Source organism: Ailuropoda melanoleuca, chromosome 13, assembly GCF_002007445.2.
Source record: "Ailuropoda melanoleuca isolate Jingjing chromosome 13, ASM200744v2, whole genome shotgun sequence".
In the NCBI taxonomy this organism is placed as follows: domain Eukaryota; kingdom Metazoa; phylum Chordata; class Mammalia; order Carnivora; family Ursidae; genus Ailuropoda; species Ailuropoda melanoleuca.
The window spans coordinates 34,887,299-34,912,767 of record NC_048230.1 but is presented as its reverse complement, the minus strand read 5'-3'; the positions used below and the strand labels follow the sequence as shown (position 1 = coordinate 34,912,767).

The window sequence follows — 25,469 nt, the reverse complement described above, 5'->3', positions numbered from 1 at the left end:
AAAAACACGAGCTTTGGAATTTAAACGAACTAGATTCAAAGCCCAGCTCCGCAAGCCCTAACTCTGACCTTACGCAGGTTATGAATTCTGCGCTCCGATTCCCTCCTTTGTAAGATGGGGATGCTTTTACTTACCTCTCAGGTTTTTATGACAATTAGAATTAAGAAGTAAAGTGCTTCTCACAAAGCCTGGCACATGGCAGGCACGGCAAAAGCACTAGTATTACAGGATAGATTCTCGAAACGGAAATGCTGAATCAAAGGGAACAAAAATCATACCAGTTTCTTGACCTGCCCAATGGCTTCAGCGAAGACTGAGTCTCTCCGTCCCCCTGACATATTTTTAGGACAGAAGAGCACAAGCGCTCCCTCTGCACTTTACATTTCTTCGTCCCAGCTTTGCCTAAGAATTGGATGCCGAGGACTTGGGGCTGCTTTCTCACAGAAGACCGCGCTTGCCTCCTACCCTGGGATGGAAAACCAGTAGCTGGCTTCAGTCTACAAACCATGGAGGCGGACAGCCCAGCTGATTCACATTTCCTATTTTCCTCGGACTCTGCTGGTCCCACTTCGAGCTGCGCGCAGGTGCTCAACATGGAGAATAGTCTGGGCTCGTTTCAAACAAGCCCCAAACTCATTTCTGCTGCTCGTTTTCTGCGTCTCCTTCTACACCCTACCTCCGTAGGCTTCCTATGACGGCATCACACACCAGCCAGGTGAACCAAGACTCCTTCCAAAGCTGTAAGAAACAGGTGACGTGCATACTCATTTCTTACATGCAGGGCTGATAGGGGAGAGAGATAGCAGAGCTCCTGCCTGAATTCTGCACCCTGGTTGCTTGGACCCTTAGACTCTCCAATCCCGGTTTTCCAACTGATCTCCCTGTTTATTATTTCTTTCTTCCCTTTTCACATTGACTCATCAAATACTTGACTTTCTGCCTCGCTTCTGCTGCCCACCTGTCCTTTTGCTGTTTGGACTGCCTGTCCTGGGACCACCCACCGAGCTCTGAGGGATGCTTTACCTTCCTGCAGCTTTTTTCTGGGGTGCCCACCTGCCCCCCCAACCCACCCATACTTGAAGCATGCCACCACCAACACCCTAGCAGGGCAACAGGGGATGGACGTCTGTTCTAAGCTGGGAAAGTTCCTTCCCACCAACCTTACCCCCAGCCACGCCACGCAACATGCCCTGATGATTTCATCCCATACTGTGCCCTCTCACCCAAGCTGGATCCAGTATTTTCATATGTAATTTTATGCTAAACATACTCTGATCACATTAAGAAAATAAAACTATTAACTCTAATAATATACACAGAGTTAAAAAGACCTTTTGTTAATAATCGATATTTAAGAGGGACACCTGGGTGGCACAGTGGGGTAAGCATCCGACTCTTGATTTCAGCTCAGGTCATGAGCTCAAGGTTGTGAGGTCAAGCCCCGAGTCGGGCTCCGTGCTGGGCATGGAGCCTACTTAAGATTCTCTCTCTCCCTCTGCCCCTCCCTCTGCCCTGCTTGTGTGTTCTCTCTCTCTCTCTCTTAAAAAAAAAATCAATATTTAAGAGCTTGGGAACACGAAAGTAGAACTTTTTTTTTGTTTAAAGGCTTACAGGCCTTTTCTAAAAATAAGTTTTGCCTGGCTACAGATCCTTGGTTCTTACTCATTCCTATTCCCTCTTCAGCTTTGTTCCACTAGGACTAGAACAATGTGTTACAAAGGGAAGGATGCCCTCTTCCCCCAGCCTCGAAGCACACCACCTCTGTGTCTACCCATGAAAGCTGCCTGTGACAACCACAGAAAGTGTTTCATAGTTCCCATTACCTCCAAACATGAGTTCAGCTTTGGGAATCAATACAGCAACAGCGTGTGTGTGTGTGTGTGTGTGTTTTCCAATTTAACACCCCCCAATTTAGAAGCATCCAGTCTGTCATTAACAATAGAAAATCATAAGGAAGAGCAGGTAGTCTGCTCGCAGACCAGATGGCAAGCCTCTTGGTGTACTTGCTTATTCTGTGAAGAACCACACTTAAAGTTCCATTATTACCAATTTAAGGTCGTCCCCCTACCGACTGCTTTCTTCATCTTCCCAGGTCAAGTTAGACCATTTACCTTCCTTGGGCTCCCAGCTGTAGCTCATATCAGAACTCACGTGCGCATCACACAGAGTGGCATGAGCGTGCTGCCATGTTTATCTTCCCATGTCATGGGTTCGACTGTGTCCCCCTAAAATTGTTGCGCTGAAGTCTTAACCCCCCAGTACCTCAGAAGATACCTTGCTTGGAAACAGGGTCACGGTATATAGCATCAGCTAAGATGAGGCCACGTGGGATTAAGCGGGGGGGGGAGGGGCCCTAACCCAATATGACCAGTGTCAACAGAAAAAAGGGACATTCAGACACAGGCGCCCACACAGGGAGAATGCCACATGAACACAAAGGCATAGGTCAGGGCGATGATGCATCGACATGCCTACAAGGAATGTCCAAGATTGTCAGCAACCACCAGGAGCTAGAAGAAAAGCACGAAACGGATTCTCCCTCCCAGCCCTCAGAGGATGCAACCTGGCCACCGCCATGATCTCAGACGTCTGGCCTCCAGAGCTGTGAGACAATAAATTCCTATTGTGTGAGCCACCCGATTTGTGTTTTTTGCTCTGGCAGCCGTAGAGAAAGAATACATCCTACCAGACTGTGGAGCTTCTCAAGGGTAGAGATGGAATTCTGTTCATCCTGGGATTCACATAGCACAGTGCAAGGTGCAGACAATTTAATTGTTCAGTAATGTTTGTTAAATTCAAACTAAACCTATATGGTCTTCTTCACCCCCAGCCCTCTCAACCATCTCCCCCCCGACCCTCTCCCTACCCAACCAACACTGACTCTTCTGTCCTTAGTCAGATCATGTAAAAAAAAAAAAAAAAAAAANAAAAAAAAAAAAAGATTGAAATTTGGGATGGGAAAAGTTATTCTAACCCTAATGTATCAGGAGCTCTCAATCTCATTCTTAAATCAACTCCAGAATTAAATCTGCACTTTTTTTTCTACTTTACCTATAAAAATGGAAGATCATTCAGGAACAAAGTTCTAAGCAACAGGACTTGGCAAGGCACTCAAATGTGATGATATCGCTGGCAGGTCCTATCTAGCTGGCTGGGTCATACGTGCTCTTTAGCCAAGCAAGCAAAAGCCCTGTGTCTTTCCTGACTCTGAACGGGGGAGAGTCGGCCCACCCACCTCACCCACTCTACCGACCCTGAGCTGAATGAAGTCACTGAGGAGAAAGCAGGTGACTAAGGACTGGTTACACTGAAAAAGAGCCTACTGTGAGCTTCAAAGCCATAGGTCACTGTATTTTTTTAAATCAAGATAATGAAAGACAAGTTAATTTAACCTACCAATTGTTTCCATATATTTATCTTTTAAATGGATTTTTTTCTGAAATTAAATATACCCACACACAAAATTTATGAACTCTCTTGCCAGGACCCTATCTCCTGCTAGAGAGAGCAAATTTGGTAAAACAAAGAACCTTCTGCAACACCTCCCTTAAGGTAAGTACCATTCAGAAATGCATCGAACAGTTTTCCTCTCTGACTTCTGATGCTTCTCGAAAAAGGAAAAGCGCTAAGAAATGGAAAGGGCAGGTTGGCAGGTTATAAAAAATGAAAATTGCAGCTGTGGCCACCCTCTGGAAAATATTCCCTGACTTAGCTAGACGTTGATTATTGAACCAACAGCTTGCTTATATAATTACAGTGTGCCTATAAACCCAGGTGATATGATATACTTGTTTAACTATTAACCTCTGGATTTCCTGGAGTTTCCACAATCCAAAAAAAAAAAAAAGAAAAAAGAAAAAAAAAAGCTCTGAAAGTATGAGATAGGCTATATCCCATTTATTAACTTATTGTGATCATAAGTAATAACGACAGTATATAGCTTGGTAAGAAAATGGAAATTCTTAGAAAACACAAGCGAGGTCTTTTAAGCTTCAGATATTTTGCTAAGACATCTTTTTTTTATTCTTCTAAGGAATTGTTGTGCCTATATGGACATTCTCTTGGTGCCCCTGGACACTTGAAGTCAAGACTCCTTCTCCATTCCGACTTTGGATCTCGGGCACAATTTCCTCATCAACGCTGCAATTCACGTTGATACTTGCACACTCGTAAAAATTTTCCCTGAGCTCCTTCTCATCCCTGGGACGCACCAACTCACAGTATCTCTTCTGGGCATATCTAGGATTCTAGCTTCTATTTTACACATTTCTGTGCTTTTCTTGCCTTTCCTACTAGACTATAAGCTTCTTAGGGCTAGACAGAAAGGAAGAGGGGAGCAAATTTATGTTCACAGTGAGTCTGCTATAGCAAAATGCCTCAAACCCAGCAGCGTGCTCAATTAAATATTTGTTGAATAAATGATGTCAAGCACTGGTCAAAACACAAGACGTACACAACCTTGCCTAATTTTCATAACAATCCTGTGAATGAGTGTCAGTCTCTCCATGTAGCTGGTAAGGAAACCAAAGCTAGAGGGTAAGTAGATTTTTCAAGGCTCAGAGCGAGTAAGCGGAAGAGCAGAGGGCACACACGTCCGTCTGGTCCCACAAGCGCAATGTCTTATGTGTAACCATTGATCCCAAACTTGACTGGTTGAATTAATTTGGACAAACCCCTTATACAAGTTCTCTCTTTAGGTATGTTCAGAGTCTCTGGGATTATGTTTTCCAAATGGCAATGGAGTTTGGGGCACAAGAAGGCGAAAAGAAAGCAGGGAGAATATGCTTATAATGCCTCCAAATAGCACAGAGAGGCTGTTTCTGCACCTTCACTCCAAAATAATTCCCATACTCTTTACCATTCTGTCCCCACTGGTTCTTCAGATTCTAGTCTTACCCTTATCTCTAACTCATTCCTCTCATGTGGGACTGGAGCGCGGAGAATCGAGGAAGGGAAAAAATAACTTGTCACTCAACATCCAGACTATTCCCATGGCTTCCACATGGGATCCTGGGAAACATCTGAAGCATCAGTATGACAGTCCTGCTTTGGCTGGAGAGAAAGTCGAGAGAGAGAATTCACTGGTTTAAAGACATAATCATTCCCCACTCCCGCAGCTGCCTCCTCTACCACAAAAAGAGAGAATTCTAGTTTCTTCCACACCATCCAGCACAAGAGGAGAGCTGTGAACATGTAGGTTCACTCACAATTTCAAGGAAATAACACTTGTTACATTTACATAGAAATAACCAGGAATACAGGAAATCACTAAGCCCCAAGTGATGGTATGCCTCTACTTAGGTATGCTGCCAAACTGGTCATGTTTTTACCACTGTTTTAAAATTTTTTTTAACTTAGATGTGCAGGGAAACACATAAAGTTTGGACCTGCTTAGTTACAGCCTATAAGACAGCTAATGGAATCAATATTCATTACTGATGTTTAACATTAACTTCCTTTCTGTACGGTATCTATCAGTAGACCAGTTGTAACCAGCTTCCTTCTACCAATGGGTACTTTGTACTTGGAATTCAACCTTAACGCTCAGAATGAGTCAGACTTGCTACCCCATGATCAACAGAGGCTTAAAGGAACGCGTCAAAAGGAACCTCTATATAGATAGACACAGGTCAGCCCCTCCTAATTATCATACCCACCCCCAGGATATACAGATTCACATGGAATCCACTTGTGTTCTCTATCACCAACCATGACTTCTGGGTAATGGGTTCATAAATGTATGATGGGCTGACAACTCCAGTGGAGCAGCCAGGAGCTCCGGTGCTAGGCTCAGACAGACCTTGATTAAAGCTACTGCTCTGCCACGGTCAACCTTGCCAACGAAGGCAAGTTCCTTGACCTTTCTGGCCTCAGTTTGCTCATACACAAAATGGAACATCAGCTTACCGGGCCCTAGTAAGGGGAGAATGAGCTAATCACATCCATGGCTAAGCAGAGCATCCGGAATATAGAAAGAATCTATAGCATGGCTACCATCTAGGAGAGTAAGAACTGTAGCACTCCCCTGAATGTGACTTAAACGTACCTCGTTCTGGATATGGCGAGCAAACCTGGAAGTTTTGCTACGGAAGCTACTCAGCCTCCATATAGCTTCCATCCCCACCTCTTCCCTCCCTTCTTTTGCAGAACATTTCCCAGGACCCTCCTTCCTAAGTACACACAATACCCGCAGGTTAAGTGACTCTGTAAGCAAAAGGATACTCAACTCCCCAAACAAAACTGTCCACCCAGGGGTGGGGGAGTTAATGTGATAAACCAGCTCTAACCTTTACAGGAGGTAATAAACCAAAAGCTCTCTAGGTAAGATGGAGGCTATCTTACTATGAAGGGAGGCTTCCATCTTCTCTCCACACAAAAGAAATGAGGGACCTCGTGGGCTGGCTCATGATCAGAATCAACAAAGCCTGGCAATGACGGTAGTGAGAATTGTTTTTTACTTTATTTGCTTCTTCAACAAAATGTGAAATCAGGAAGGGGAGAAGGAAGGGACCAGGAGAAGAACGAATGAACAGCTTCTCGGTGGGAGGGGAAATAAAGAAAAGAAATCTAAAGCAAACAGGAAGAGTGCAGCTGAGGGGAAAGGACCCCAGGATGGGCTGCCGGAGACCGGTAGCTGAGTTCGGCGGAAATGAGCAATGGCCTACAAATCTCATAACCAGGAGAAGCACCACTCAGACATTTCCTGTGGGCTGGGCCCCAAAGGTCGCTGGTGGAGTAGTTGTCCAGGTTAACAACTTCCAATTAAAGCCAAAGAGGAACATAATATGGAAGGCCTATCATGAAAAGATTCCATTACTTGATTGAATAAAGTCATAAAGGGCAAGGTCGGCAAACATTTTTTGAAAAAGGGAAAATAGTAACTATTTTTGGCTTCATGGGGCATAATGTCTCCATCACTACTATTCAACTCTACCAATGCTGGGGGTAAAGCAGCCACGGACAACATATACATGCATGTGCACAGCTGTGTCTTAATAAAACTTTATTTGTAGACACTGACTTTGAATTTTATATGATTTTCATGTGTCATGAAATATTACTCTGTTGGGTTGTTTTTCCCATTTTAGCTCATGAGCTATCCTTAAACACAGGTGAGGCTATAGTTGGCAACTTCCCTGATAATGACCATGGGCCCTGTGGTCAGACAGGTTTGTCTTCTTTACATCCTGCCTCTGCCGGTTACTGGTTATCCATCCAGGCAAGTTGTTAACTCACCTGAGCCTCAGTTTCCCCATTTGTAAATTAACAGTAATAATATCGATCCCCAGAGGATTTATCCTAAGTTCAAAGGCATAACACATGAAAAGTGACTCCCGTAATAGAAGTGACGAGGATGAGGATGATGCTAGCATGGGGGGTTGGGGTATGGGCTGGGAGCAACATCTAGACCTACAGCTAAAAAAAAAAAAAAGTGTGCTCCCACTCCAATTATCCAACTTACGGAGGGATAGAGAGACTAGACTATAAAACAGACAACGGGCTATCCAGCAAGGGTCTATTTAATGCTTCAACTCACGAGGAGGTTGACCCATTAGATGCTTTGATAGTCTTCATGTGACTAGGTTATAACCTGAACATCCTTTCAATGCAGAAAGAGGGGTTTTATGGGCTGCATACCAAACTGTATGGACCAGCTCAGGAAAGGAAGGCCCAGTGAGCAGACAGGGCGAAAAAGAATCCCAGGGCAGAAGGGGGGTCAGCATTGACCACGGCAGTGGGCTAGGAGGAAGTGGGGAATTGTCACATCTGGGGGTTATCCCTGCAGAGTTCCCTGTTTTGTCATTGAGCCGCCAGCTGTTAAAAACCTTCAGATTATCTCTGACAACCTTCAGAGGCTCAAGTGCTGAGGTAACTTACAAACAGCTCCTGAAACCAGCACAGGATGGAGGAATGCACTCCAGTCCTATCCCATTGGATTCTTTAGACAGCTCATCTTAGTTCCGCATATTTTTAAAAGACAAAGTTAACCAAGGATCAGGCCACCTCTAAATCTGTCTAGAGGATGTAGGTAAGAGAAATGACACTTCTGCAGCCATCTAAATTGCCCTTTCTGCTATTCTTGCAAGTTCTAAATCATAAAGCAAAGATCTAATGGGAATATTAATGCCAACAAGGCAGCAGAGGAAGAAAATTACCTTATAATTTAATTACCCCAAACCTTTGATGAAATGTGGAGGGACATGATAGAGACCCCCACTGATTAAAAATACTTTTAACTGTTAGACATGTATTGAGAACTTCTTATTTATAAGAACAATGAGAAAAGAGGTGGAGACGGACGCAAAGACTTAGAAGAAGAAACGTTAGCTACCCAGCCGGGGCTTTCAGAGATCGTCCATAAAAGGCAAATAACAATTACAGTGGTTAAAACTCACAGCTGTATAGTGTAAGCACTGGGAATTAAAATGAGAGTATTTGCAAAATATCCTTTAGCAGAGAACTGGTAAGTAGCCCCACCACCATGATTCATGGATCACCATTTCTTGGGGGTACAGAAAAAGAACCCCTGCTGTTTGGCCCTTCAGCCCCCTTTGCCAGCATGCTCCCCTCAAAAACAAACAAAACAAAAATGTGTGAAATATGCTAAAGATGCTGCAGGGAAAACAAATGCTTTATACATGTGAATTACTAGTTTCTGTGTGTTGTTTAGTGAAAAGAACTTTGGGACAGAGAATCCAGGGCATGAAGTTCCGCCTCTGGCTCTGTCTACAGGCAAATCGCTGTCTTACAAAGCTTCAGTTTATTCATTTGTAAAATGAGCTGATTGGACTATAAAACTGCTTTCCTAGCTCTAAGTTCTATCGCTGAATATCAGGATGCATAAATAAGCACGTTCACTAAAGAAGGCTATGATAAAAAGACGTTGTGATTGACATATAATTTGGGAGGTCATCAAAGTTGACCACAGCCTTAATTCTTCTAACAAATCTCATAAACTAAACCACCTTTTATGATGCACATGATTGCACATGAGGCTAAAAAAAAAAAAAAAGGCAATTCTTCTGCAATAGTGCATAGAACACAGCCAGGTGCTATGTTAAGAATTATTTATGAAACTAAAGAAAAGCTACTTTTGCCTGTAGAGATTAACTGAAAATGTAGAAATGTCCACAAGTAAGTTATTTCCCAGACTGGAATTTTAATCAGATCGTTACATTTTTTCTTACTATTTTCATATGGGTCTGGATAGCTATAGAAAGTATAACAAAATGAATTTACGAAATATGTGATGTTTATTTAAGACATTTCGGTTAAAATTAAAATTAGAACTCACAAGGGAACTAAACAGTTGAGACACATGGGACCCAACTCTCAACCCATGATTACCTAAGCTTTGCAATATCGGAATGTTCTGTCCTAACTCTGGAAATAATTTGATCCCCAAATTAAAATTTCAAGATACACTTTATGAGAAAAAAAACTCAAACACATAAAACACAAATGTCAAAAAAAGGGGGAAATTCAACCTCTTTTTTTTTTTTACTAAAAAATGCAAATGACAGTAAAGTATTAACACCTTTGGCAATTGGCAAAGTTTTTTTTTTTTCAAATTATGAGACATAGGATGAAGGAAAGTAGCCATAGCCTTTCCGAAGACCAATTTATTTGGCAATATTTACCATGATGCTTAAACCAGAGAATGGGCACTCCCAAACACTGAAGCGAATAAGAATTCGTGTTAGGTCACTAGAGGGCAATTTGGCAATATGTCCCTGCCCTCTGACCTAACACTTCCATTTCTAGGGATTCAATTTTAAAGACATAATTGGGCAAATGCACAAAGATGTATGTTCATGGTATTCCTTGCAATGTTGCTTAGAGCTGTGAAAAAATGGAACTATGTCAAAGTCCAACTGGAGATTAATTAAACAGCTACATCCTCACAAATTAAAATAAGCAACTGTTTAAAAGAATGGGATAACTGAATGTGTGTGAATAGGGAAAGATGCCCAAGATAAATGGCGGAGTAGAAAGCAAGTTGCAAAGTGTCATTTATAGTGTGCAAAATGGCACATATGTGTATGTATGTAGTTACAAATGCAAGGAGGTGTTTACCGAAAAGTTAACAGTAATTAGTTCTGGATGGTTGTGACTTTGAGTGATTTTAATTTTCTTATTATGAAATTCTCTTTGGCTTGAATTTTGTTTTCAATGAGCATATATCATTTTTATAATAAGAAGAAAGCTATTTTTTTTAAAGATTTTATTTATTTATTTGACAGAGATAGAGACAGCCAGCGAGAGGGGGAACACAAGCAGGGGGTACGGGAGAGGAAGAAGCAGGCTCTCAGCAGAAGAGCCCCATGTGGGGCTCGATCCCAGAACGCAGGGACCACGCTCTGAGCCAAAGGCAGACTCCAAACGACTGAGCCACCCAGGCGGCCCAAGAAGAAAGCTATTTTTAAAAAGTGGAACAGAAAATGGCAGTGGGGAAGAATTTGATATCCAGAACCTGGGATTTCTTCTAAGGCCACAGTGTACAGAGTAACATATGAGCTGGTCTGATCATCATGGTAACCTCATAATATTGAAAGTTAATAAACATGAAAGTTCTGTGGAAGTAAATAAAAAAGACCTGAATATTATGGATGTAGAAATACATTCACTTGGGGCGGGCGCCTGGGTGGCTCAATGAAGCGTCAGACTCTTGGTTTCAACTCAGGTCATGATCTCAGGGTCATGAGATCAAGCCCCGCCTCAACTCTGCACTGGGCCTGGAGCCTGCTTCAGATTCTCTCTCTCCCCATGTCCCTCCTCTACCATCCCCCCTTCAAAAAAAATTAAAATTAAAATATATATATATATATTCACTTGGAAATACTTCACAGTATATTGGTAAGTGAAACAAAAGCTTACTAAATAGACATTAGTTCTATATACACTTTAGAGGTATTCATACACATATACAGGGAGTAGGAAAAGGATATATGCCAAAATGTATACTGTGGCCACTGGTGATTCTCATTTTGCTTTTCTTTATTTTCAAATGTTTCGATATGAACACGTGCTACGTGGTACTTTTCTCTTTGGTTCTAAAAATATTCCTTATAGATCTTTCAGATTTTAAAACACTAGAAAGTAGTTCCAATGATATAAATCTCAGCCCTTTTTAATTCCAGCATTAAATGGACCACCAGGAGAGCCCCTCCGAGCCCCGGCAGCTGACACCCAGTGCGCCGTGAAGTGCTGAATGCCACACCAGTACCTATTCGGATTTTGTGTCCTGAGATGTACGGGGTTATAAAACATCCTGGCTCAGATTTCAGGCTAAGCATGACAAGTCTGTCTGGTAGAGCCTAACAAAGGAATTTACACAGAATGAGAAATTTACACATTTCATTTCCCAGGGTGGAATGAATTACAGAAGAAAAGAACCCCTAGGAGTGCCTGCCCCACTCTTACATGCTTCTCAATTATGCCCTCCGTGCGTTTCCCCCAACACAATTTACCTAGTACTGTCTAAAACTAAGGGAGGCTAATATTTTTACAAGGTGAAAAGAGGGAGAAGGGAGAGAGAGTGCATTTCTTACAGAGTCAAACTTTTTCTGTATTTTCAGGTGAACTGGGAGCTGCCAGACCTCCCAACCTCCCTCTCTCCCTTCCTCCCTCAAATCATCATGGCTAATAACAATAGTTTTTCTCTCCCGGGTAATGTAGATGACACATTTTTCCTGTAGCCTGTCTTCCTGTAAAGTGCAGGAATTCCTGCACTTTCTGGGTGCCCTTCCTGTTAACTTACATTTCAGATTTCCTCAAAAGGCATTCTACCACTTTAATATTTAAAAAATGTCAGCTCAACCCCAGACAGCTAATATAAACAAGCTGAAAAGCATACCACCTAAAGTTACAACTGTGGAAAACAGAATTTCTTTTTAAGAAATTCTTTCTCGGAATCTCACTGTTGGTAAGGCTGGAAAGAAGCAGCCCCGTCCTTCCAGCTCCCAGGGAGTCTGTAATTCTTTTGCCTCTGCTCTGCCTTAAATTAGAGGTCTGTGAAACCGAATTATAGTGATCTAGAAAGTTCGTAAAGGTTCTTTGAATTGAACATGTTGTTAAATTCTTCAATACTATGAGGTTGTGTCCACCTTTCGCTTTTGCCTCCCATTCCATTTGGTTATAGTATTACAAAGCAGTTTGGTACTGCGAAAAATGTCTTGGCCGCTTGAGAATACCGTGGCTGAATTAGGCCAATTCCACACTTAACGTCCAGGCCAAGGCTCCCATGCCATCTCTGAAATGATCATCCACTTCCTTCTATCGATAATTTTCCTTTTGGACAGGAACCTCCCATTGACACCAGATGTATCTTCCAAAGAGGACCCGATTAAGAAAACCATTTGGCTGACTGGGAACTCATACATATTTATACATCTATTAAACTGAATTGAATAAACGAGTGTAAACCAAATACAATGGGCACACTCCTAATGGAAGCGTGCCATGCTAGTATCTTCTAGTTTCCCAACTCAAAAACTTGCTCTACTGGGACAGAGCTACCTTCAGAGTGAGCCACAAAAAAAAAAAAAAAGAGAAAAGGAACCTGATTTACTTTAGACCCTAAGGTCCAAAGATAAGATCACTATAATATCATCTTCTTCATGAAACCTTCCTATCTCCCAGAGAGATCACTGCCATCTCTAAACTCCCAACTGGGCCATTTCTTTTCATTATCTATGCAATTATCTTGTATCATAATGATTTGCACACATGCTTTCTAACTGGTAAGTTCCCTGAAGGAAACAAGTACATTTTAAATATTTTTGTATGCCCCCAAATCCTATGCACTACATCATACATACATATATATAACACACATACATGAATACATACATATTCATACACACACATATTTATACATCTATTAAGCTGAATTGAATAAATGAGTGTATACCAAATACAGAGTAACGAGATGCCAACTCTTTAATACATCAAAGCATGGAATGCCCATTCTAAGCTGTTATGTCTCCACTCAGGAGACTGTAGGTTTCCCCTCTACTAAGGAACATCTGCACTTCATAATGCCAATTCCTAGGTTCTCCAGCACTCTGAGCTTTCCAGATTCCCATTCTCCCCTCATGGTCAAGGAAAACACAGCCCTACTTCGAACTCCTGAGAACACATATCACTTCCTTCTTGGTCTGAGATGGGTGATTCCCATCAGGTAAAACCAGAAAGTGGTTCAACAAAATACAAAAAAATGGCAGCAAGCTTATGAGACACTTTAATTTCACTGGATCTTACCCAGGCATGTAGTGTCCCTGGTAGCTTTACTCACCCATACCTAACTCGCCTCTTCCCTCCATACGTTCTCATATGGCATATGCTTTCTCTAGAGTGAAAGATTTGTTCTGAAAACAAGTAGTGACTTAGGGTCCCAGAGGCCCCTGACAGCAACCCCTCAGCTCTCTGATGCCATGTCAGGAATTTTTTTAATCCCCTCTCCAGTATGACATTAAGTCTGCAAAATACAACTGTGTAAAAAAATTTTTTTCAAGAAAAAGAAAAAAAAAATGAAAACAACCATAACCCTGAATTTCTGACCTATTATAGCTGTCTAAGTACACGTAATTACACACTTAAAAGATTTCATTATGATTTTCGACGAAACAGTACATTCCCCCCATGTTGGTGTCATGCTTAAAAGTACAGTTTTTCTCCCCATATTTTCCCCCGAGATGCAAAGCATCTCCCAAATGGGGAGACATAAAACATCTATGTCCTCTCAGCTGCTTCTAAATACTGTGAGCCAATAAGCAATTGGCGTACAGTGCAAAATCTCAGAAGAGAAAGACTTCTCGGCTGCTTTTCGTGTAATATGTTATTATTCACACTTCACCTTTACTTCCTTTAAAAATCAAAAGTTGCTTAATGTTCAAAGCGGTATCAATGGAAATCTAGCTAAAAACGGGCACCGCAACGGTTTATTCCCAAAAGAATATAAGATTACATTAATTTCCTACTAGTTTAACTCAACTTTTACCTTTCATCGTCACCTACAGACTTTTTAAAAGTTTGTATTCCTGTTGCACATGAAATTACTTATAATGTGTGTGCACACGAAAGAATTTTACAATTATATAAAGCACTGCACATTTAGACGCTACCAACCTGCTCTATCTCTCCTGACTGTGCAAAAGGCAAAAAGAGCTCAGTAATCCTAGCAGAAGAATGCAAATAACGTCAATGCACAGCTGAGCCGCAAGCCCTGCCTTACAGGAACTCTCTGTGTCTGCAAAAAAAAGACACATACTAAACAGGAAATGCAACTGAGCTGTGGAAAACCTCAAACTTAAAAATGCAATCGCCAGGCGAAAATTGCATCCATGCATTCACAAATGCATGCACAACCCTTTGCATTTTTGCAAGTAATGCAAATAGGCTCTTACCTTTCGACTGAGACATTTTCCCCTTTCCTTTGATGGGGGAGGGGAGCACAAAAGACTTTGCCTTGCTTCTCTTCTGTAGCTAGTTTTGCAACAAAGATGCAAGCTGCAGGCGTGCAATCTTCATGCAAGTGGAGTTTCTCTTGACCGATGCAGCAGATGGACTTTCAGGGAATCAAGATGGAAATGCACACCTTGCAAAACAGACTGGAAAGTGATTTTTCCCCCAGTTGCAACGTTAGGGAAGGCTGTGCTGCAGCTACATGATGGGCCAGGGCTGGCAGCTAAAAGCTCCAAACTTGGAACTGAGTATCTTAGTGCGCAGACGTCCTTCCTGCGAAGGGCGCGGGGGCCTCTGGGTAATGTAGTTCCGAGCAGAGTCCACGGGGCTCTGATTTAAGGAAACGTGGTCGCTGAGGTCGCTGAGCGAGATGACTGGGTGCGCGCAGATAAACAAGTCAGACACGCAATCGGTAGTAAGTGATGGGGCCAAAAACGGCAGGGCCAAGGCGAGGGAGCATTTTTTTGTTCCCGAAAAGCCGCTAAAGCAACAGTTGAAGAACATTAGGTTAGCTGAAAAGCATTTGGCTCGCTGAGAAGGTCGGCTTGGGTGTTCCGTGTTTGCAGGGCAGCACCTGTTGTAATGTCCCTGCCTGTAGACGTTTTACCCCCCACACCTCCATTTTTAAAAACATTTTTCTCGCTTGGAGAATTGGTTGGTGATTTGGCTGGCTAGAGGTAAGATTACCTTTGCAATTGAAGAGAAGATGCAAAGTTTTTAGGCAGAAATGATCCCGGTTGGTGATTTTCAAGGACCCTGAAATTAATTACTGGGGGGTGGGGGGATGGGGGCTAGTTCTCATTTCTTGAAAAGTTAAAGAGGAAGTTCTGCTTTTTATGTGTCAAAGCTAACTTTATCAAAGTTACAATGTTTAGATGCTTTTTCTCACCTGATGGAGGAGGAAAGCCCCCGGTCTAAGGGAGAAAGTAGGTAATCCTAAATTAACCAAACCAGAGATCTTGAATTTATTCAACAAAATTAACAGAAATTTGTTGAGGTCCTGGGATGGGCCAGGCACCTTCCTAGGGTCTTGGGTCATCCATATTTGCCCGGTATTGCTCATGGCTAGGGGTAGGCAGCAGCATGGTAGACAGAGCCACCCCTTCACAAGGAAGCCAGAACGATGCCATGCAAGAGATGAAGCTGAGCGAGGGGGCGTAGGCCGAAATGAGCTCAGACTTCCACCTCACTGAGTAGACCGGACTCAGAAATGAGCTTTCAAGGGAGAGTGGGAGAAATGGAGGATTTCAGGCTGCTGAAGTGTGAACCAAGCACAGTAAAGAAATGAGGACAAGCCTATTCAGGAGACAGTGAGGATACTATGTGGCCTTGTATACAAAAGTGGGGGTGGACAGAATTTACAGGTGAGGACTGTACCCGGTGGTAAAGGCCAACTAGAGGTTTGGACTTTATTCCACAGGTAACTGGGAGGTGGGGAAGGGCTTTTGAGGGGCGTAACTGAATCCAAGCATTGTTTTAAGAAGGTAAATTTGCTCTCCACAATCGCGGTGAGTCGAAACTGGGAGAGTCCAGAGATAAGTCAGGTCAGTTGTGGAAAATAAAAAGAGGCACTTTGAAGGAGGATTCAGCCAGATCTGAAGATTGCTAATGAAAACTATGGCAGTTTTGTTTGGAATTCTAGGAAGCCGGGGCCTTCTGAGTAATGGACAAATCATAGGGAAGATGGCCACCATGTTTTAGCTAGAAATCAGCTCTAAAAACAAATACACAATAGGGGATGGAATGAACATTAATTTACCTAGATTGATCTCCTGTCCTGGTGTTACAGAGAATTAAGGTCACCTTGGGTTCATATTAGCTTCTGTCCCTAAGACCAAGAGGTCTCTGTCCCAGGAGCCACAGGATCAGGGCCTTCCTAGCTCACTTTTTTCACCGTCCTTCTAGGCCAATCCTTGCTGTCCCTTCCTCTCCTGGCACACACAGACTCCGCACATCTTTGAACCGGCATTTTTGTTTTCGAAGTCTCCTTTAACCAAGAGGCATATGAGGGCGGAGATCCACGTCTGTACATCCCGTTCACCTCTGCAAACGTTCATGCAGCCCCTGCTAAGTGCCAGGCCCTGGGGTAGCTACTGGAACTGCAAACAGACTCACTGAACCCACCCGGCCAGGGCCTGCGCAGCAACCTGGAGCTCACTTGAGTTTGCACTTTATATGGTCAACAGCATTACTCTTAAATTGCCCCAGACTCCCTTCTCGATGGGAGAGTTCTGATCGCAGCCCATCTGGTGCATGTTGCTGCTGTCATTTGTGCTGGTACTTTCTCTTCATGGCATGCACAGTTCACCACTGGCAAACGGATCGTGTTCCGAAAACCCATCTGTAATTCGTATTCCCATAGAAACGATGTGATCCACAGCCAGTGCACATACTCACTCGTACACATGTATGCAAAACACCTTCGACCCATACATTGGCTGAACTGCGTGTTTAAAAATACCAAAATCTGGGCAGTTGGCTGGCTCAGTTGGTAAGAGTATGCAACTCGTGAGTTCAAGCCTGGATGTCGGGTGTGGAGCTTACTTAAAAAGATAAACAAAAATAGCAAAATTTATCATGTTTTCATTCTGGGAAAAATGCTTTTTGAATTTCCTCAAGGAACTCAACCTCTCTTTGAAGTCTTAGATTCCAGAAGAAAAAGTTCTTGTCTTGGTGGTTAACGCTCTCCTCCTCCCATAGTCCTGGGTGGCAGAAAAAGCTGTACCTCTCTACAGTCGTGGGGAGTCCTTCCCACGGTGGTGTAGGGAAGTGGAAGAAAAATCTGGCACATGGTTCTTTTATTAGACAGTACATCAGGTGTTTATCCTGAGGTGGCCTGGGTTCCTGCTTCAAATCCCCCATCGTGAAAATGTCCTGTACTTTAGATCTTTGTAAAATGCAAATTTGATGCATTCCCCCCCCCGCCCCGCCCAGCTTATAGTGACCATCAAGACAATGGCAAACTCCTTGGCATGGTATAATTGGCTCCTTGAGACCTGTCCCCTGCTTACCCACCAACTTCATTTCTCACCCTATGTTGATGCTAGAGCCAGAAGCCAGGTTTCTCTCTCCTTTCTTTTAAGTACACTGATCCTTCTACCTGGCAAGCCTTTTCCTTTCACAACCTAGCTCATTCCAATTTGTGCTTGAAGAGTGAGCTTAGCTGGCCTTTTCCTTTTGGTAGCCTTCTGTGACCCATCACCCTATGAGCACCCTCAGTATGAATTAGGTGCATTCTCTAATTCAGTAGCTCCCAGCATACACCTCTTTCTTGATACTCATCATAGGATGACAGGTGTTCATTTGCATCTTTGTCTCCTCCAAGAGTCTGAACTCCTGGAGATCAGAGACTTAACTCTGCATTCCCAGTACCCTGTTTCTTGCATATAATAGGGCCTCAAATGCATACTGAAATAATGCATGCAATAAATTGGGAAAGGACTGGTGACCATGGACAGCCTGGGATAACTAGATTCCAATGATAGTAACACCTGCAGGGGAAATTAGAACACCTGGGCAAAGCTCTATGCTGTCAGGTTAGAGGTGTGATTCGTGGAAGGATGACCTTAGGTTAAGTCAGACTGGCTCTGAAAGAATTATTCTAGAAGTATCTGCAGGGTGGAGAAGGTGGGGGGGGTGGATAGGGTGTCTCAGCCCGGGGTGATTTTGCCCCCCACCCAGGGACATCTGGCAACGTCTGGAGACATTTTTGGTTGTCACAACTGGGAGGGTGGGAATGGTAATACTGGCGTCAGGCTAGAGATCAGGGATACTGGTAATCGTACTGCAAGGCACAGGAAGCCTCCCGCAACCAAGAATGATCTGGGCAGGGGTGCCTGGGTGGCTCAGCCCATTAAGCGTCTGCCTTCGGCTCAGGTCATGGTCTCAGGGTCCTGGGCTCAAACCCTGTGTCAGGCTCCCTGTTCTATTCCAAATGTCAGTAGGGCTGAGTTTGAGAAACGCTGGTACATAGTGACACCTTGAGAAGTCACTGACACTGTATTTTTAAGTTAATTTAAAGCTAATGAGATTTGGTATGTGGGTTCTAGTCCTGGCTGTAGAAAAAGTTAGCAGTGGCTCCTAAGGCAAGTTACTTCACCTTTCTGGACCTCTTTTTGTTCCATTAAAATAAGGAGGGTTAGACTAAATTCCAGTTCTAACATCCCATAGCTGTAAAGCCAGCTCAGTGTCTGATTAAAACCACCAAAGATTTAAAGGAAGAGAGGTGTGTTCACGTGTTCTACTTTTTGCATTGGAATTAAGGGTTCCGGGTCCCTTGTTCTTGCAGGCCAACTAATGACTGTCATGACAATAGCCCTTAAGAGATGAGACAAGAAATATTCAAATTACAGTTTGAACTATTGCCTTCCAGATAGCAATGCTCATCTGTATGTGACATTTATGAATGTTTTCTGACAACGTCTGCTGGATGTCAGAAACATGGGAAAGAAGGTGCTAGAGTTAAAGCTAAGAGTTCAACTCTGAATATCTATTTTCCTAGATTCTAGAACATTGTAGTATAAAGAGGTATGTGTATAATGACGTATATTGGGGAGAAACATGGCAGCATACACCTCTTTCTTGATACTCACCATAGGATGACAGGTGTTCATTTGCGTCTTTGTCTCTTCCAAGAGTCCGAACTCCTGGAGATCAGAGACTTATCTCTGCATTGAGACAATGAGTTGCAACTGCACAATAGCTTGAAGCACTAATTTTGTTTTCACTGCATTAATATATCACAATGAATTACGATTGTTGGTAGAAATTTTAGAAATCCCAAGGTAGATTCAGCTTAGCTTCTAGTGCCCTCCCCAGTAAGACGCAGGTATACCTGTTCTGCCTTATTCCTATACTCATTCATATACTCTGTGATTCCTCTGCTTAAGTGATCTGGTCAAAGCAGGATTAATTATGAATTTATATGTCACCACTTTTGTATGTTAACTTACACTATTCTATGTCTTTGCCCCTAAAGTCTACCTTTCATTCAAGGTTCAAGGTCACCTCTTCTATGTTGTCCTTGATCACATCCCTCTGTCTTAAAAGAAGATTGTCCCCTTTAAATTCTGATGGCATCTGTTAGCTCTTGTGGGCTGTATATCTAATATTGTCTTGCAGTAAATATTACTTAAGTACAGATCTTACCTCTTCTGCTAAATCTTTCATTCTCTGCACGTTCCTAACCTTCTTCCTTGGGCAGACCTTATTTGTCTATATTTGGCCCTCGTTCTAAGCTTGGGCAGGGACAGTTTCATCTTCATCATGTGGCCCCAGGTCAAATATATGTCATGCACATAATATGTGCTCAGTTAATACTTGTTTAGCTGATATATGGATGGATTTATTACATACTGAATGCATTCACCTAAAATGGGTTGGTTAGCATTTTGTTAAAAGTTAAACAAATGCCACCATAGGGATTTACTAGGAAGAATAATTTTTATTTAATTATTATATATAATTATCTAAAAAGTGTTTGACTAATACTTTAAGGTCCTATTAAGATTCTAGATTTTCAAATTACTATCAACAACCTTTAATACAAGTGTCTGATATGTCTAATGGAAATGCTGACTGACTCTCAAGAGTCCTCATTATTATATTCTTATTGAATAAAAAATTTGTAATATGAATGTTCAGTGTTTCTTAGCAATCAAGGAGCCATATAGAGCTCCAATGCGATGCTGTTTCAACCTTGCCCCAAAACCAAATTGAGTCTTAACCAGACATATTACATGAGCTGACTGACGAAGGACGTAGTATCTAGGAAAGAAAGAACAGAAATGATTCCTGCCTAGTATTCACCCTATAAGCTGTTCGTGGTCATCTAGACAGTGGGTTAGAGCAAAGAGTGAACAGCTTTGAGTCATTATATTAAATAATACGGGGGAGCACAAAAAAGATTTCAAATTCTGTTAAGAGAGAAAATTGCAATGATGTCTAATCCAACACATGCATATACTTTTTCTTCTCCTTCTACCATAATCAAATCGATTGATCTCCATCCCTGTAGATACACACACACACACACACACTCACATATACACATGCATGTGTATGTGTTTGTGCATTGCTGTCTCCCTCATACAACACTCACTCATTTTCTTCTGTGGTCCTGCCCCATCTGGCTTCTGAAAATCTGAACAAGACTGAGCTCTACAGAAAGCCAAATAAATGGTCATGCTCTGTACGTGAGGTTCAAATTACACTTAAATTTGGAACTCCTTTGCAACACTCCTAATCAATTCCATATTTAACCAATTGTTGATTTGCTTTATACAGGGTGAGTCAAAAAGTACTGCACCTTGGCCACCCAGATACTCAGATAGTTCACTTTGCAACTTCTTCCAGAGAGAATACCTCCAGAACCTCACGTTTGTACCACGTCATCGTTTTCAACTTTAAAGGAATGAAGAATCTTGTCACGGCTGCCATTGCAGTTGTCAGAAGTGATAGATTACAGAGGTGTCAAGGGTGGTTGATGCGTGCCCTAGTGACATGAAAGGCACATATCAAACATGTGTTAAATTATAGAGAGCTAGGGCGCCTGGGTGGTTCAGTCAGTTAAGCATCCAGCTCTTGATTTCGGCTCAGGTCATGATCTCAGGGTTGTGAGATTGAACCCCATGTCGGGCTCTGCACTCAGCACACAGTCTGCTTGGGGATTCTCTCTCGCCCTCTCCCTCTGCCTCTCCCCTAACTCATGCTTGCTCAAGCTCTCTAAATCTAAATCTAAAAAAAAAAAAAAAAAAAAAAAAAGTGGAGAGAGAGCTGGGAGAATTTCTTTACAATGAGGGTTGTCAAATTATGGCCCATGCTCCAAATTCACTGTGCCTGCTGTTTCTGTAAATAAAATTTTATTGGAACACAACTATGCCCATTCACTTATGTATTGCCTGTGGCTGCTTTTGAACTACAACAGAGTTGAAATGGAGACTAGCTAGCCTGCAAAACCTAAAATATTTACTTTCTGGCCCTTAACTGAATGAGCGTGCAGACTCTCTTTGCAAATTGGTCTTGACTGCATGTTCCTATAAACCCCAGTTACTAATTAATGCATTTCCAAAGGCGTTCAGTTTTTTTACAGTCACCCTGTGCTTGAATTGTTTCTCGCACAAAAGTCTTAACTCCACAATTATATTGTAAAGTCCTTGAGAATACTCGTGAATGCCCTGGAGATCTTACAGAGCACAGCAGGGGGTACAGAGCCAGCCTGTTGTAAGTATTTCTTGATAGACTGACTAAATCGAGCATTTCTTATAAGAATCATGAGTCTTGTAACATAAGAAGTATCAGCTCTCAGTTTTCCTTGAGTATCTCTGCCTTTCCATCTATTTTCCTTTTCCTGCATATCTCTCAGCATGTTCAAATGCCAGATGTTTAAATACTAGGTCTATGTACCAAAGAAGGATTAAGAAAAATCAAAATATAAAATACAGGCAATGCCAGCTATAAAACATTACATCTCACAAATCTTTTTATCCCAGGAGCCCAAAAGAAAAGAAAAGAGAGAAGCACGCTGGTTTATTATATCCCATTTTAAAAAATAATGGACCCTCACTAAGACCTACAGTTATGACAAGCATGGCATGGGTTAAGAAAATGGAAAAAGTATGATCTCTGTTCTGAGAAACTTAAAATCCTGTGGGTAATGTTAGTAACATTTTTATAATATTTCAAGGTTTACAGGAGCTTTCCACATCCACCATATATCATTTTATCCTTACAGAAACACTGAAGTGGGTTGTCCCTAAATCCCGGTTTATCATCATCATCTCATGCTGTTGCTTTACTTGGACAAGATGGGAAAACATGTGATTTAAAACTGTCTGGTTGCAGATGTAGAAACTTGGCTTCCGATCCCTGGTCTCTTGCTTCAGCTATTCGGTCTCGTCTTAAGCTAGGTAACTTGTAGTCAGTGCCCTAGAAATTGTGCCTTCTTCAGGTTAAGAGTCATGCGGTAACATTTTGCCTTATTTTTGTATTAGTTATTCATGGGACAAGCTCCGCTCAGGACTCATAAAAGTCCACAATAAATTTGTGTATCTCCTTTACATTCTGTACCGTAGCCAACGCACTGGGACGATTCAGTAAATCCTGTGCTATATGAGAATGAGTTAGAAACACTGATATTGGACAGTGTTGTGCCCTTCAAGGCTCCTTGATCTGTTTACATTGATATTAATAGATGGTTCTGGGCTTCAGTCACAGACCTGAATAATTCCGGTCATACTGACCTGCTGCACTTCGTTAAAAACCGTAAAATATTCTGGGAAATATTTTAGATAAGCGATATATGCAAGTTACAGAGAAAGTTCAACAGTTCACAGAATATTAAGAAGCTACGGAACTATACAGTGCTATAGAAATAATTATAGGGACTCAACATAATAAATCAACTTTTCCTTAAATTGTTCCATTTGGAGTAGTGTCCAAAGGAAATGCTGTATTGCTAGCAGCAAGGGCAGATAAGTTGAAAATACTGCTAATTCTCCTTATTTCTGTTCCTTTGAGGTGGTAGACTCATGATTTTGTTTGTGAGCCAAATTCCTAAAAAGAGTGGGTGCTATATAGTTGTTCAATTAGTCTATCTTATAACCAAATAGGGTTTTATAAGTATTATGTAATTGTATAGTATTAGAAAGTAGCTATTTGAGAATATAACGAGTCTGATGGTGTTTTATAGATTGGGCTTCCAATAAGGGGGTTAAGGTGAACGTCTTCATGGTGCAATAGCGTGAGCCCCGAGCTCCATAGACTCTGTAGCCTACAGCACAAGGAGTAAAACAGCAGAGGTCGATTAGATTGTACCTCCTGCCTCTGGAATTGTTTGGAAGTCTCTTTTAGGGCTCCTTTCTATCAGCCTTGCTTTACTGACATTTAGGTGGGAAATGAAGAAACATAAAAACCGGCACATTTGCAAAAGGCAGCTAGAGATTTCCATTTTCCAGGGCCTTATTTATCCTGCTGCTTCTGGATTGTTTGAATCCAAATAAATATCAAATGCATGTATTAAACAGTTTTGGGCATATTGCCATCTGGCACTGAGTAAATTTTGAAATGCTGGTGGATATTTCAAAGAAAATTGCAGAAAGCGTTGTGTACAATTTTCTTAAGCTGATTTCCATGCGATCTATGATTTCAGAAGCTCGGTCTACAGGTTTTTAATAGGCATTTGGAAGATTTTTTTTAAATACCCAGGTAGTGCTTTATGAGAAGATAGAATGCTTGGCTCCTAACTTTTAATGACTCATTAATTTTCTGTAAAGTAGAGTTTCTCATAGTAGTTATTTAAGATGCGCTATGTAAAAAAAGTCTAAAGATGTATGAATTTCATAATATTTGTTCTTACGTCATCTTAATGAGATAGCAAACCAACGTGTATCTGGGTTTGAAGTTAGGGAAACTGTATATTCACAATAAATGCTCCCGGCATTATAGGTAGATTCATGAAAGGAAGCAGAATATATATTTTTTCAAGATTCACTTGAGAGAGAGAGAGCGAGAGGGAGAGAGAGTGCATGCAGGGGGGCGGGGGGCAGAGGGAGCAGGAGACAAGCAGACTCCCCACCGAGCCAGCCAGCGAGCCTGACACAGGGCTGGATGTCACAACCCTGAGATCATGACCAGAGCCAAAATCAAGAGTCAGGGGCTTAACTAATTGAGCCACCCAGGCGCCCAAAGCAGAATATATTTACGACATCTCACTTAAACTAAGATAAAGTTATTATAATTCACAGGATGTGAGCAAAAACCACCCCAAATGTAAAATATATTTCTCTATTTAGTCCTGTATCTGTAAATATCTATTTCTTTCTTCATCAACATTGGGGTGGGGGTTGACGTTAATTCAGATTTTAATCTAGTAAACTGAAGGCAGCGTTTTAGTTTGCAAACTGAGAACTCTCACTGTCACAATTTTAAGTGACCTGATTTGTATGATGTTGACTTAGGAGCAATACCAGGGTGAAACTAAAATCATTACCAGCGATTCTCTGTTGTATTTAAAATTAACAGAGGAACAAAGTTTTCCAAAATATGACTAAAATAAGATTGTACCTCTTTGGATGTTACCAACGTATTAATACACCTTCCAGCTCAGAGACATAAAGCCGTGTTCTAGAAAGATGTTTAACGATTTCAACCTCAAGTCTTTATATAACCAATGGTCACGGACTATTTTTCAAGGACAGAGGTGACTCTGAAATATGGAATTTATTGGCTTATGATGCTCTTCAGGAGCCCTTCTACATGATATGGTTCCTGTGTTTTGTTTCAAATCCGTTTTTGATAATGAATCAACAGATGTCACGTGAAAAAATGATTCTAAGGATTCCCCCTAGCTATTTTCTCAGCCATTCACATTTAATTTAGGAAGGGAATTTGAATTAGCAAATGAATACCTATCCTACCTGTTTTTAAAAGTTTATATTAATAGAAGAGTCAGATATGATGAATATTTGTTAAAGTCAAGTGTGCTATTCAAAGCCGTTTAGGTTGGAAAAGGCAGAAAAATTCAGAATGATATTATATGGAAATATTTCATGAGAATTAGCAGATATGGTCGGACGTAGATCAGAAGAAAAATCAAAGGGAGTCAGATAATTTGGAGTGTATTTTATCTACTTATAACATATACCTCGAATACCAAATTCATACATAAAAAAGCAAAGTAATCGACTTTGAATTAACAAAATAACTCCAGGTCTATTTCATAGAAAATGATGGTCCCTGCCTCATCTAGGAGTAGATAAGTGTGTCTTAGCTGTACTTATAATCACCCTTCTTTCCCCTCAACTGACCAGTTGACAATTGAGGACTGAAGTCACATGAGCTGCTGAGATGCCATTCATTGTGGTCTAGGTTATAAATAGTGTGATTTAGGCTGTAAATACGGTGAAGAATTAGGTGCAATAAAAGTTCACATAAATGTGAATTTTGGCCCTTGTTTTATGTTGAGAGGACTCTGGTAGAGTCAAGTGTCAAATACCAAGAACATA

The 25,469-nt window shown here is 41.7% G+C and overlaps 1 protein-coding gene and 1 long non-coding RNA gene across 3 annotated transcripts in view; one reads left to right on the top strand and one right to left on the bottom strand.

Moving 5' to 3' along the window:
- Window positions 1-14,717, bottom strand: part of MAP2K6 (mitogen-activated protein kinase kinase 6) — a 104,488-nt gene extending 89,771 nt beyond the window's left edge. The window contains exon 1 of the mRNA XM_002924218.4: window positions 14,409-14,717. Within this exon, the coding sequence (XP_002924264.2) occupies window positions 14,409-14,424 (16 nt within the window). The 5' untranslated portion in view covers window positions 14,425-14,717. The remainder of the gene's footprint in view (window positions 1-14,408) is intronic.
- A 100-nt stretch (window positions 14,718-14,817) lies between these two features.
- The window catches only part of LOC117795669, a 33,766-nt gene continuing 23,114 nt past the window's right edge, over window positions 14,818-25,469 (top strand). For both annotated transcript variants that reach the window (XR_004619764.1, XR_004619765.1), the window contains exon 1: window positions 14,818-15,143. This is a non-coding gene — a long non-coding RNA (uncharacterized LOC117795669). The remainder of the gene's footprint in view (window positions 15,144-25,469) is intronic.